The sequence below is a fragment of the Myotis myotis genome, unplaced genomic scaffold (assembly GCF_014108235.1).
Source record: "Myotis myotis isolate mMyoMyo1 unplaced genomic scaffold, mMyoMyo1.p scaffold_m19_p_3, whole genome shotgun sequence".
NCBI lineage: Eukaryota > Metazoa > Chordata > Mammalia > Chiroptera > Vespertilionidae > Myotis > Myotis myotis.
In genome coordinates this window covers 192,689,541-192,703,066 of record NW_023416335.1, presented here as the reverse complement: position 1 = coordinate 192,703,066, position 13,526 = coordinate 192,689,541, and the positions used below count along the sequence as shown (strand labels likewise).

Below are 13,526 nucleotides of genomic sequence, written 5' to 3'. Positions count from 1 at the left end.
AAGGATGAAATAAAGAAGTCGAGAGCTAGCAAGGGATTCCCTTGCTTTCATAACAGAGCTGCCTCCTGCTCACACATTTTCACTATGTCCTTCTTGGGGGAGCCACAAAGAATTGTGGAGAAAAAGATCCTCATTAATTATTGTAACTTTGTGTTTGATAACAACCTATCACGCAGATGAAGGTCTTGGGGTCCCACAGATCTCTGAGAAAAGACATATCATAGCCTCCCTAGCAATACATTAATTCTGCAGTCAGGATCCACCCGATAATCCTATGTCCCCAGTCCCCACTGCTGCCCCAAAGATTCATCTTTTTAACCTTAATCGTCCTCACATCTCACACAGACACACACCAGAGGAAATAAGCCATGAATTAAGGATCAGAAGACCCAGGTTCCAATGTTTCATAAAAGCTTGGTTGCATGATCACCTCACCCCCACCCCCATAACACTTCCTCAGTCATTAAAAACACCACCTCCTGGCCCTAGCTAGGTAGCTGAGTTGATTAGAGCATTGTCCCAATACGCAAAGGTTGCAGGTTCCATCTCCAGTCAGGGTACAAGAAATAACCAATGAATGCATTAATAAGTAGGAAAAAAATTGTTTCTCTCTCTCTCTAAAAATCAATTAAAAACAAAAGAAACAAAAACACCACTACCTCCTATGCTTTTATTTTTCTGACAACGAAAAGATTTGCAAACAGACTTCATGAAGCATTCTCAGCTATAAACTTATTACTTGCACCATCACTAGATTGGAGCAACAAGATACACTGTGCTACCGATAACTTGTGTCCTCCCGCTTCTGCCCCAACTCACATCAACTGTTGGAGTTTCAGGAGGCCTCTCCAACTTCCTCAGCTTCACCTTCTTGAGCTTCTTGCCTGGTCGCCCTTCTTCACCCCTCATTAACTCCCTGAAAAAGACAGACATCACACCACTGTCTAGGGTCCTCAATAAGAAGCAACTCTACTCCACACCAAAGTGGCTCACCTGTGATTCCAATAGCTCTGCTTGAACAAGTCATAGTCCTGTATCTCCACATCCTCACTCTCCCAGGATGCCTGGTCATAAGGCAAGTCCCGCCACTTGATCAAGTAGTGGACATGGCCCTTCTTGTCCACACTGCAAGGTTAAGGAGAGAAATCCTCAGAGCCAGAAGGCTACCTCCTCTCCTCTTACGTCAGCCTTCCTCTCAAAAACTGCCAATAACATGTTCCAACCAGACCTGGAGGTGGGCCAGATATATATTCAGAGCCTCTACTATACCAGTCTTTGGACCAAAAATTATCTCTAATATATAGTCTCCTATGGCTCAAATACCAGGATTCAGTCAGTTAGTAACAATAGAATGGGCATCTCTTCCAAGTGTAAGTTACTGGTGATGTCCGTTTTCATAATCCCTTTGGCAGCAATCTCCCAGTGGATATGCTGCCTATCCTTCCATATACCCGACAACCACAGTCTGGCCCAGCTCCACTGGTACCTGTGGTTGAGAATTCGGTGGATCATCATCCACTCAGGTTTTATCCCATAGCGATAGAAGCGTTCCTCCATCTCTGCAAATTTAGGGTCCTTGTTCTTTCGCTTTCGGCTCTTCTCTTCGTCACCACCAAAATCCCCAGAAGGTGGCTCATCCATATCATTCTTACGCTGATAGTTTCGGAACATCACTTGACAGTGCAGCTCCAACTGCAAGCAAAAGAGGTCACCAAGGAGCTGTAGTCACTCCTACCCACAAGACTGTTCTCGCGACCCTTTTCGTTGTAACCCCCACATCTCTGGCCTATCCAGGTTTACCTGCAGTTCAGACACCCAGGAGCAGTGCCAATAAGACATGCCTTGCCATTTCACAAAGAACTGTCGCTCTGGGCGCCCCTCCAAGGGCTTAGGGGAGGGAGTATTGGGATCCGCATCTGGAGGCCGAGGCACTGGTGTGGGAGATGGTGGCTGACCCCACTTCCAGATTAGGATCTTCTGGACTTTGCCCTTAAGAGCTGGACACTGAGAGAAAAAGAGATGATCCAACACCAAATCATTACCATGAGGAGGAGACAGTATAGCCCACAGCCTCAACCTTATCCAAGAATTATTAAAATCTCATTGCAAATAAGATCTAATCCAAGGACTCTTCTAAGGAGAGAATAATAGAAATCCCTCTTTACTCTGGACTTTGCCCAGGACTTGTGTGACATGATCACTACTACCTGCTTAACAGAGCTAATAGCTAGACTTCAACAATAACCTGGCCGGGTAGTTTAGTTGGCTAGAGCATCGTCCCAATTTGCCAAGGTTGTGGGTTTGATCCCCAGCCATGGCAAATAAGGATCAACCAAATGAGTGCATAAATAAGTGAAACAACAAATCAATGTGTGGGTTCCCCCCCCCCCTCTCTCTAAAATAAAAAGGAAGAAAAAAAAAGCAATAACCCAGAACGAGGAAACAGAAAATCCACAGAACCTACAGCCCAGAATTCCTCTTAAGCAATCCAAAGCAATAAGTGACCCTTTTAAACCATTCTAAACTACCATGACCCCAAGGCTGAGTAAGTGGCAAAACCAGGATGGTCTAGACTAGAACACTGCACCATCCCCCTCAAGACAGCTGACAAACCATCAATTCCTCTGTTCAAAGTTAGTCAGTCATACCTTTTCCCAAAACTACATGAGGAAGGAAAACGCCTGTCTCAGGGCTAAAAGGTTTACAGTTCTCCAACAACCTCTAACAACCTCTACTGCACCTCAGCCTCATGATGCCTACACACAGAAGGGTTTGTAAAACCCTCCCCACATCCCTCACCCTGGCTGGGGTCAGTCACTCACCGTGCAACGGGGACAGAGCCACTCGCCATTGGGGATCTCTGGAAGGGGGGGGTTGAGGCAATGGATATGGTAGGAAGAAGGACAGGTGTCACAGCAGAGCAATTCCCCACCATCCTTGCAGACCCGGCAGAATTCCATATGGTGGTCATCCTCCTCTTCAGGGTCTCCCCCAACTTCTTCCAGGATCTCCTCACCCTCCGAATTATCCTCTTTAGCCTCCCACTGGATGCCTTCCTTCTCCTGCAGTAAAGAAAAACAGAGTCAGATTATTGCCACCCCCCCCACCCAAGGCTGAACCACACATCATTCCATCGAATGCTTCCCAAAGCCCACACCAGCAACACCACCATTACTCCCACCAAGGCCCAAAAAAGCTTTATCCATCCCACCCTTCCCCTCGAGGGTCCCAAAGGGCCACAGTGGCCAGGTACTCACACAGTGTGGGCAGCTCCACTTGCCCTCCGGAGCCTTCTCCATATCCGGATCCAGGCACACCATGTGGTAAGCTCGGGGACAGGTATCACACAGGATGATCTCGCCGCCTTGCTGGCACACCTCGCAATAGTCCTGGTGGTCTGTCTCATAACCATCCATAGCAGTCACCTCCTCCTCGCCTGGGCAAGGAAGAGGGAAAGCCCAATTATTAGAAAAAAACTACCTCCCCCCTCCCACCACCCCCTACCCTAAAACTAATCCACCCCTATCTCCTTAGGGAGATTCTTCCCCGGTCATTCCCTCCCCATCAAATCACATATAGATTCAGAAAAGAAACACACCTTTCTTTTTCTTTTTAGTAGTTCGAAGTTTCTTGCGGCTGCGGCTACTACGGCTGGTGGAACCATCAGAAACAGAATAGCTGTTGATACTGGCATCATCGAAGTCAGATTCTACATCTAAGTCGTCATCCTCACTCTGGAAGAATAAAAGGGAATAAGGTTAGAGGTTCAACCCAAGGGGAAAGAGAGGTAGAAAAGGACACCCTCTCTTACTAGGGGTACTAGAATCCCAGCAAGGACTGTACATGGAACCTAGTCACCTGTTCTGTGGCCAACTCCCTACATCCTATGCGCCTACTGTATAGGCTATATCCTGACCTAAGGTAACATCCTCCCTATTAGATATGGCACCCTCAGCCAAAAGGATGGGCTGGGTTCTCACCGAGGATCTCTTACGCTTAGAACCAAAACCTCCCAGCTTGATTTTCAGGGGAGCCACTTTTTTGGGTTTAGGCTTCTTGGCATCAGGTATCCGAGGACTGCCTTTGGGCTTCCTCCGAGCATTGGGACCTAAAATCAGGAGAGCAAAGTAAGATGATACAATCCAAATGCACATCACAGGGCAGAAGATGAGGAAAATAAAATGTTCCCCATGTTCAGCTTCCCAAATTTCCCTCCTAAATCCAAAAGTAATTCCTCCCTCTTATCGTCTATCTTTGGGCTGACAGAACAGCATTTCCATACTTTGTCTGTCTTCGCCATCCTAAGCCCACACTAGTCGCCCACCCACTTTACCTTTGCCCTCCTTGGTCTTGGCCTTGCGGATAGGCACCTCCACCGGGGGAGGAGGCGGTACAACTTCAGTAGCGGTCACCATGCTCTCCACCACAGCCACTGCTGCAGCAGCTGCTGCTGCCACTGAAGCTCCAGAACTGCCTTTGAAGGGGTTGTTGGTGCTGAATTCCCGCCACTTCGCACCCAAAACCATCATCATCTTGGAGACAGCAATCTTGGGGTTTTTGGCAGCAATGAGGGGTCTAGTGGAGAAATGAATGAGAACAGAAAACAGGGAAAAGTTTAGGAGCAAGAGAGGGAAAGAGAAGTGAGAAGAGATTATAGACACCCTCTCCTTCCCTGACCCTCCTGTTTACCGGACAAACTGGCTGAAGGCCTTATAGTTGGTGAGGGTGCGATAATCCTCCTCGGAGAACACATGGTCAATGTCTTCCATGCCCCAGTCTTCCAGAAGCTGAGCAGATGATTTAGGCTCCTGCAGAGAGAGCAAAGTCAAAGACCTGACTCCTAATGCCTACACCTGCTAAGGGAATTGGGTTGAAACTAAGGTTTGCAAGACCAGAGTAAGAGAGCTAAGAGGAAATCATTAGAAATAGGCAGGGAGAAATGTTCTAATGGGCAGAAGAGTGTCTGGGAAACAAAGGACAAACGTTAACAAACAGTACTGAGGATGGAGGTCCAGGTACCTTTGAATCATCATCATCGTCATCCTCCTCCTCTTCCTCCTTCCGCTTGGATTTGCTTTTTTTTTCTTTCTTGGGTCCAAGCTTCTTTTTCTTCTTCTTGCCAGGCGTATAGTCGCTGCCCTCACTGTCTGAGCGCAGAGCCACCTCTTCCTCCTCCTCCACAAACTCTGGCCCCTCCCCAGAGCTGTCCCCCAGCTGCCGGCATAAGAGCATACGCTGGAGCAGGGAAGGGAGGAGAGGGAGACAGACACACACACACGCTACACACATGCTGACCTCAGGATTGCCCTAAGGCTTGTCCCCAGGACCTGTGGCCTGCACTCCAGAGGAAGTAACAGATGCCCCTGCCCTTCAACCCTCTTCAGAGCTCCTCCCTTCTTCCTCTTATTCCCCCATCGCATCCAGTCACCCACTCACCTCCTTTTTTTGGCGCTTGCTCTTAGGGATTTTAGGGTCCCGAGGTTTCTTAGGTTTCTTCTTCTTCTTGAGCTTTGGAGTCTCTGCTTCTGACAAATCCTCTTCTGGGTCCTCTTCGTTTTCTACATGTATTTGGCAAAGAGAGGAAGGTAAGGAAAAGATCAATAGCAAAGGTTAGCGCCTAATCCAGAGGCTTTAGACATTATTCCCCCACCTCTTGTCCCAGATTCCACTGAAGAGACCCCATAGAAGGAAGCTAAGACTCAGGACAAAAAAAAGACAAAGAGAGAGCTGGATAGACCCGAAATAGGCCTGCCAGGCCAGACCAGACCCACCTCGGGCAGCTGTCCAGACCCCTGCCTCCTCTCCCTATTCCTAACAGGAGTCTTCTATATGCTTATCTTCAATGCAGCTAAATCAATCTGCTTAGAGTTAACCAAATAATACAAATAGGTCTAGCCCTCCTATAACTGCCTACCAAGTACTCTATAAATCAGGGAATGAGAATGAAAGATCCTACCCAGATGGCAAAAACTAATGCATATATCTCACCACATTCCCAGAACAGTATCAATTCAGGGGTCCCAGAAACCACACCTTTCAACCACCCTTTTGGGTCATCCCAGATCAAAACAACCAGAACCTCCAAGTCCCAGGTTCTGTTGCCAGCCCAATCCCAAACATAATTTCCTTTTCCCATCTCTAGCTCTACTGTTCCCAGCTTCTCCTGGGTCAGTAGTCTCTTCTCCCCAGGGGCCCAAATCAGCCCAGCTGTCACCATCTCCTCCCCCCGCCCGCCCCCACCCTCCTCCCATCTGGCTCCACCTCCTCCCCTGGCTGGGAGCACACACAAAGCCTTGGGTAATACAGAGAGCTCCTGGGCAGGGATAGGTGGGAAGGGGCACAGAGGGGGAGGAGAAGGCCAGGAGGCAGCTTCCTTTGTAACAGACATTCAAACCAGCACACCAGCTCCCTCTTCCCTCCTCCCTCCTCTTTCTCCTTCTTCCCAAGCCACCCCCGCCCAAGGAGGGGGGTAGTGGAGAAGGGAGTGGAGAGAAGGAGGGAGTGCCTCACCCACTGAGGAGAGGGAAAATGGCTCCTGACCGCAGAAGCCAGCCAGGGCACCCAGCTGCCAACATAGGACAGACAGGAAGTGGCAGGGGAGGGGGATGGGTTGAGAGAGGTAGCTGGGGAAAGACTACCCTGACGGAAGACTTCCCAAATTATTACCTGGTCAAAATGCCACCTCTCCTACCACCTCCTCTGGGATGACACAGTTCTCAAGCGGCTACCCTAACATCCAAGTCACGGAAACCCAAGACAAGCATGAAGGTAACACTATGAGAGGGACTGGGTTACTCCCTCAATCCTAACTATTTTTTCAATCATCAGAGCAAAGATTTCATAAAGGTTCAGTGGAACTGTGGTCAGAGCAAACAACCTTCTCTTCAAGTTTCTGATACCCAAATGATTTACCATGCGGCATGGGAGCCACAAGAAGTCTCTGAAACTCAGTTTCCTCATCACCACCACCCGGAGTCCAGAGCAAGATCCTAAGCCACCTCTTGCCATCTACCCAATATTTGGGAGTCATGTCCTCACCAAGAAAAAAGGACAGTCCCTAGATGGAGCTGGACAACAATATGCTTCCTTCAATCCTACACATGCTCTTAGCAACTGACCCTCAGAACTAGCCCTAAAGTGCCTCTGGCTCCACCCTTCCTGAGAAGGCAGAGACTAGGGAACATGAGACCTTAGGCTGGACAAAGCACCATCAGCCTCCCCCCACTCAGCCCAGGATCAGGCCAGGCACAAGAAAGCCCCTCCCATTCCCTTGGGAAGGGAACACCAGTCAGGATCTCACCAGAAAGAATCATTTTCTTCTTCAAGGGCTTCTTCTCAGCAATCCCTATGTCCCCACCCCGCATTCAACCAGCTACACCCCTGGGGTTTTCCTCTTCACTACCTCCATAAATGCTGCAAGTGAAGACAAGGCAGAGGAGACACCTTCCAATCCACGTAAGAGCCCCAAACTACTCAGGCAGATAAGGGACTGACACTGGCGTGGCCAGCAGCAAACTGGCTCAGATACAGAGGAGGATTTGGGAAAGGGGCAGGAATGGGTGTGGCAAGTGGGAAAACTGGGTCATGCTACAGCTTGGGGCACAATTCACCTGGGCAGCCCGCACATCTCCCAATAAACATGGGGGCAACCCCAGACCAAGGGGCCAGCGGGAAGCAAAGATGTGCAACCAGCTCTACTCTGGCAGGATGTCACTACTTCTCAGGCCCCCCACAGAAAAGATGGAATCATGACTGCCACTCCACTACCACCCTGGGAATAGCAGAGAAACCTGCCACCCTGCCCTGCAGTGAGGAGACTCAAGCCTAAGTTTTTTTCCCAACAGCTGAAGACTCAGTAACAAGACTGACCACGCTCCTAAGTGGCCTCAGGTGGAAGTGAAGACTTCCCACTCAGAAAATACCAGATGTAGAAACAGCTCTCTCCCAGACCACCTCAACTTGCCACGAGAGCTGAGGAGAGAGGAGGCAGAAGTGAAAGATGGTCCATGGGAAACAGAAACAGGACCGGCAGGCTCCAGAATGAGAAATAAATAAATAAATGTAAGTGGAGAGTATGAAGAAATGGCATGTAGAAAAAAAAAAATTAAGTTAGAAAAAAAGATCAAGGAAACAAGCAGGTGACTTAGCTGGGGGTTCTGAAAGAGAAACAGACCAGAGAGACATCCGCTTAGAAGCATGACATCAATCATCATTTGGGGATAGACAAGGGCTACTCCAATAAGGCAAGGTGGTTATAACCATACAGGTTTGGCCAGTTCAAGGAGCCACCCCAAAACACAGACAGCACAACCCCCAACACACCTACACAAACACTTCACACCATCAGCCCAAATCCCAGGCTACCTGCAGAGACAGAAATCTCTAGGGGGGGAAGCCTGGATTATGTCCATTGCCTGGAGGTCGGTGGCCAGAGTGTCACCGCCCTTCTCTTACACTTCCTGGTATGTGGGTCAGGCTAGTAGATGCTGCCCCTCGCCCCATCACCCCCACCCAGCTCCAAACGTTCCCGCAGTCTGCCTGGCTCAGAGCTCTCCATCTCGGCTAAGGAGCGCACTTCAAACTTCGCACAGTTGAAACAGCACAGAAAACTGGTAACTGATCAAAAGCTAAAAATAATCAGATAGAGAGTAACCAGCTCTCCCTCTTTCCTTTCCACCGCAGCAGCAACCACAGGACCCCAGCTAGCAGAGATGCCCAGCCGGTCTCATCAAAAGGCCATCCTCAACGCCCTCCCCGCCACCACGCCGCCTCCAGGGGCCCCAGCTACCTGCATTCCTCCAAGAACCCACACACCGTCATGCCTGCCGGCCCAGAGAGCTCCCTCAACTGGGAACTGCAGAGCATTCCTGAAGACAGACAGTGCAGCAAGCTGGCAGCTCCGTCCTCGGGGCCCAGGAGGCACATGGCTCCCCCCACCCCCAAGAGCTCCGCAGAAGGGAGCCACTCCCTTCGGGTGCCCTCTACACCTCGGGCTGCACGGAGCGAGAGAGAAGCTCAGCCCGGTCTCACCGGAATCACTAGGGAGGGCCCACACGCCTCCTTCCTGCCCGGGGCCCTTGGGGAAGACTTACCTGGGTGGGGTGGGGGCAGGCTGTTGTTCAAAAGTGCATCCATATCCTCCTCTTCGCTGCCCGCGGAGCAGGGGGACGGAGAGCCCAGGCCCGACGCCATCCCCTTCCGCTCCCGGCCAGGGAACCGGCCCAGCTGCTCGTGCCTGCGGCCCGGGGCCCTCGACACTGGCCCGAGTCACTGTGCGGGGGAGGGGGGAAGAGAACAGTCGGTGACGCGCAGGCCCCCTCCCCCACGCCGCCCGCTCCTTCCGCCCACCAGCGGCACCGCCGGCCCCCCCACCTCGGCCACCCGAGCGGGGCACCGGATCGCTCAGGCTGAACTTAGTTCCACACGCCCCGGGGGCGGCCCGCAGGCCAGCACCCCCGCTGCAGCCCCCCAGGGGAGAGGCAGCGACGCCCCCGAGGGCAGAGCGGTGCAGGCGTGGGGAGGGGGGAGCCGGGCTGGACCGAGCGGGGGCGACGGGGGAGGGGAAGGAGGGTCCGAGTGGCCGCGGCGCGGGCGGGGGAGGCGGCCGGCGGGGGAGCGCGCGGGGACACAAGGTCACTTGGGGGTGGGGGGCACCTCTCTGCGCCCGGGGAGGGGCCCGTCCCCAGGCAGGGCAGCTCTCCGAAGGCTATCTATCCTCTGGGACAACTCGGCTTCGCCCGGGCAGCGGCGGGACGAGGGGGCGTGGAGGCTCGGGCGCTCCGGGGGGCTGCCGGCAGGAACCTGGGGGCGCCGGGCTCCCATCCGGCAGGGGTCTGGCCACGTGTGCCGGGGGGCAAGTGAGCAGAGTGCCAGGGGGCGGACGCCGGGCATTGTGGGAGAACCAGCCCGAGGTGGGAGTCGCGGGGAGCCAGACTCCGGTCCGGGTTGGAGCGGGGGGGGGGGGGGGGGGGGGGGGGAGGTTGGCGCCCTGCAGCCGGGGCAGAGGAAGGGTCGGCTCCTCCGGGCAGGGGGCGGTGCGCGGGTCTGGGGAAGCCTGAGGAGCCGGCGATGACCCTCGGGGCTGGCCGGCTGAAAAGGGGCATCCCTTGGGGAACCTCGCGCTCTCCTCACCCCGGAGCCGCCGCAGGTCTCGCAGGGTCCGGCCTGGTGTCACTCCCGCTCCGGCTCCTCCTCACCGCGGCCGAAGGGGGGAAAATGGCTCCGGCTCCGGCGTCGCCTCTTAAAGGGCCCGAAACACCGGCCGGGAAATCCCACCGCACAGGCCCCGCCCCCCCACGGACAGCCCATAATAACCTCAACCAACTCCAACCCCCCCTCCACTACCGCCACCCTCCTCTCTAGGTCTCCCGGGCAACCCCCGCCCCCTCGTCGCTCAGGCAACCATTGGCCACGCCCCCTTCGAGCGCGCGCGCGTGTCACCGGGGCAACCACCCACCTCCTGGCCATCCCATAATACACTCGGACACCACCACCACCACCACCCCACACACACACATACTCCATACACATATATACCAAGGCTGTTGACACCTGATAATATTACAGACCTTTTGCAACTAACCCTTACCCCCCAGATATCCCATAATAGGCATTCTTTGCCAACTTCTTCACAGTTGGCTCTAATGCTAGCATCCCATAATAATTCGTCCGTCACCTTTCCCTCCCCATGGCCATCCCATAATAAGCACCCGCCCAGCACTTCAGCCTCGCAACCCATAATATTCATCCCCAGCCCCCACAGACATCCCATAATAACCACTCTTCATCCACCCCAATTTGATATCCCATAATAGTCAGACACACACCCCACACTACAACGGACACTTCGGCCTCCTCCCACACTCACCCCTTAATAATCAGTCTGCCACTTTCTATACTGACATCCCATAATAACCAACCCCCTGGAGCTGCCCTCAACCCCTGCAGGCTAGGGATCCTCACACCACCGCCCTCAACCTTTACACACTCACTCCAGCTCCACAGCCCATAATAACCACTCCTCTCCTATCAAAGAGATAGCCCATAATCATTACCCGTCCTACTGTCACCCTACAGATGACATCTAACCACCTTTCCTTTAACACTGGAAAGATAGCTCATAATTTTTACTCTCCCATCCATACCCTGACATCCCGTAATAACTGCAGGGAGCCAGTGGTCAACCAAATATACCATAGTACTCCCAGCACAATCCATAATGCATCCCATACCATCCCATATCCTTCATCTCCACTCTGCCACCTCTATATCTTCCCAGCCATGCATCCCATAATATTCATATTCATACCTCCCCCATCTCCAGATGCTGAAAGTGTCTTCGAACACCTAGAGCAGCCAGGGTGAAGTAGGCTGCCCACATTGCCTTGTCCCTGCCCCAGCTTGTACACACCTTCACCCCTTCTGGCCCAGAGTAGTAGTATCCTGGCATAAATAAAGCTTCTTGATGTCTAGGACAGACCCTAGCTTCCCTTATCCCCTCATTTCCAGACACTCAGGAACTGAGAACTCTACCCAAGCCCACCAAAATTCAGATATCTCCAGACACTTACGTACAGGACTTAAGTTTTGGGTAAGACCAACCAAATACCATACTGGCCAGATGAGCTATTTACATGAAGTTTAATTCATCCCAAAGCATCGCCAAAGAAGTCCAAACTCCCATCTAGACTATTTTTCAACATTCCAGCAGTGCTCTCCCCACCTAACTCCACCTCCCCAGGTCACTAACACCCCAAGGCCACTCCCATGGGTGAACATCCTATCATGATGTGAACTGAGGATCCTTCTATATACACACCTAGAGTCAAGGCCTACTCTGCTATTCAATCGCTACTCACACTCATTCAAGAGATGTTGACAGAGTACCTAGCAAGGCACAGAGCTGGGAAATGCAAGGACCACAGGTACCTCCTTCCAAGAAGCACAAACAACCAAATAAACTATGAGACCAGATAGAATAACTGGTGTCAAGGGAGAACAATTGAGTGCTAGTTCCAGGTATCTTGTTACAGAGAATAAAACAAATCCCAACTAGTCTCAGGGGAGGTCACATCCCAGTAGAGGTTCTTGGTGGTCCTTGTAGAGGCTAGAAGGTATTCCTAAATGGATGGATGGTCAAGATAATCTATCTGTTCCCTACACGCTAAGGGATTTTGATTGGAAAGTGATGTTCATCCAGCCAGCATTTCTAATACTAAAATTCTATAATATCATCATGTGCTTCCTTCTTGAGTGACTCGTCAACATGCCAGAACTGTTATCCTCATTCTTAAATACCAAATTCTGCTTACCCTCAACATCTCATGTATTTTCCAGCCACTTTCTCATTTTGTATCCTGAAGTCTCATATTACTTTCAACTGCCCCCCATCCTCACTTCATTGAGGCCCAATTTTCCACCCCCCAAAAAACCCTTTGTTGTATAATATTCACCATCTTCCCCTCCGCCTGTACATGTCAACATTCCAAGATGCCTTCTTCATTCAATTATGCCACAAGGTAGCTCCCAATGTATCCACCCCCTTCCCTAACTGTGCTGGAGAGCCCAATCTTAAAACCCTTTGGCTCTCAGAGAACCTGAGCCCATAAACCTATCACTTTGCCTTCTCTCTGCTCTCTTGTGCCTTTTTCACACAAGTCCAAGACCTACGGCAGTGCAACAGGTTGAAGAGAAACCGGAAGTTCCTCCTAGGAGGAGCCCTTCCTGACCAGAAGTGAGTGGGAAGAGCTTCATACCATCTCTACGTTGCCCTTCTGATCTCACTTCCCTAGAGAAAGGGCCTGGCCAGATGATTCCACTCCCCTCTGGGAGCCACAGGACTGAAGAACTGGCAAGGAGAAAAGAGTTCAGAAGAGGCAAAGCTTGCTTCTGGAAATCACTATCCCTTTGCTTCTAAGCAGAGTACCAGAGACACTGATAAGTCTTCCCACCAGTTCCTGCCTGACTTAATTCCCTGGTCCACCCTTTTGCTACATCCATGGTGACATGCAGGCCATTTCCCCCATTCCACAAGGCTACCAGAGTCTTCCTCATTCAGTTCTCTTCAAGATTGGGCCCCATTCATTTGTGCAAATCCCCTCCCATGCTTATTCTGAGCACTAAGAAGGAACCTTGTGCTCCTTATCTGGGGGAAAAGAGAAAGCTCTTTTAAGATACCTCCTTTCAAGAAGTTTCTCCTTCCTATATAGAGCTGCCAGACACCTATTGTGTCCTTCCCTCTCCCCATTTCTCCAGGGGATCTAGCCTGCCGCTGGGCCTCAAATTCCCTTCTGTAAATCTCCATCTGCCCTTTTCTTCTTCTATGTTTACCACAACTACAGTGATTCTCCATATAAACCAGGAAAAGAGTCTTATAATGGTAGTCACAGCCTGTGATGACAAACGCTGGTGGTCCCCTTTGTGCACCACAGCCCTCTGCCCCATCCCTATAGGTTCTACCAACTTACCCTCTTGCTCCTCTTACTCCCCACCTCTCCCTCATACCACAAGGAAAAGGTTAAAGTCCC

The 13,526-nt window shown here is 51.7% G+C and overlaps 1 protein-coding gene across 9 annotated transcripts in view; it reads right to left on the bottom strand.

The window, feature by feature from the left end:
* Positions 1–10,283, bottom strand: part of CHD4 (chromodomain helicase DNA binding protein 4) — a 30,445-nt gene extending 20,162 nt beyond the window's left edge. For 3 of the 9 annotated variants that reach the window (XM_036297096.1, XM_036297099.1, XM_036297101.1), the window contains exons 1-14: positions 10,132–10,283; positions 9,093–9,270; positions 5,437–5,558; positions 5,020–5,235; positions 4,690–4,808; positions 4,334–4,575; positions 3,981–4,108; positions 3,599–3,734; positions 3,258–3,436; positions 2,823–3,062; positions 1,801–2,004; positions 1,487–1,692; positions 994–1,125; positions 820–916 (exon numbers count right to left, since the gene is read on the bottom strand). In XM_036297096.1, coding sequence (XP_036152989.1) covers positions 820–916; positions 994–1,125; positions 1,487–1,692; positions 1,801–2,004; positions 2,823–3,062; positions 3,258–3,436; positions 3,599–3,734; positions 3,981–4,108; positions 4,334–4,575; positions 4,690–4,808; positions 5,020–5,235; positions 5,437–5,558; positions 9,093–9,192 — 2,121 coding nt within the window. In that variant the 5' untranslated portion in view covers positions 9,193–9,270; positions 10,132–10,283. Of the gene's footprint in view, positions 1–819; positions 917–993; positions 1,126–1,486; positions 1,693–1,800; positions 2,005–2,822; positions 3,063–3,257; positions 3,437–3,598; positions 3,735–3,980; positions 4,109–4,333; positions 4,576–4,689; positions 4,809–5,019; positions 5,236–5,436; positions 5,559–7,300; positions 7,380–8,788; positions 8,810–9,092; positions 9,271–10,131 lie in introns of those variants that run through there. The other 6 variants (XM_036297105.1, XM_036297102.1, XM_036297100.1 and 3 more) reach the window with 6 other exon arrangements.
* Positions 10,284–13,526: the final 3,243 nt, after the last annotated feature.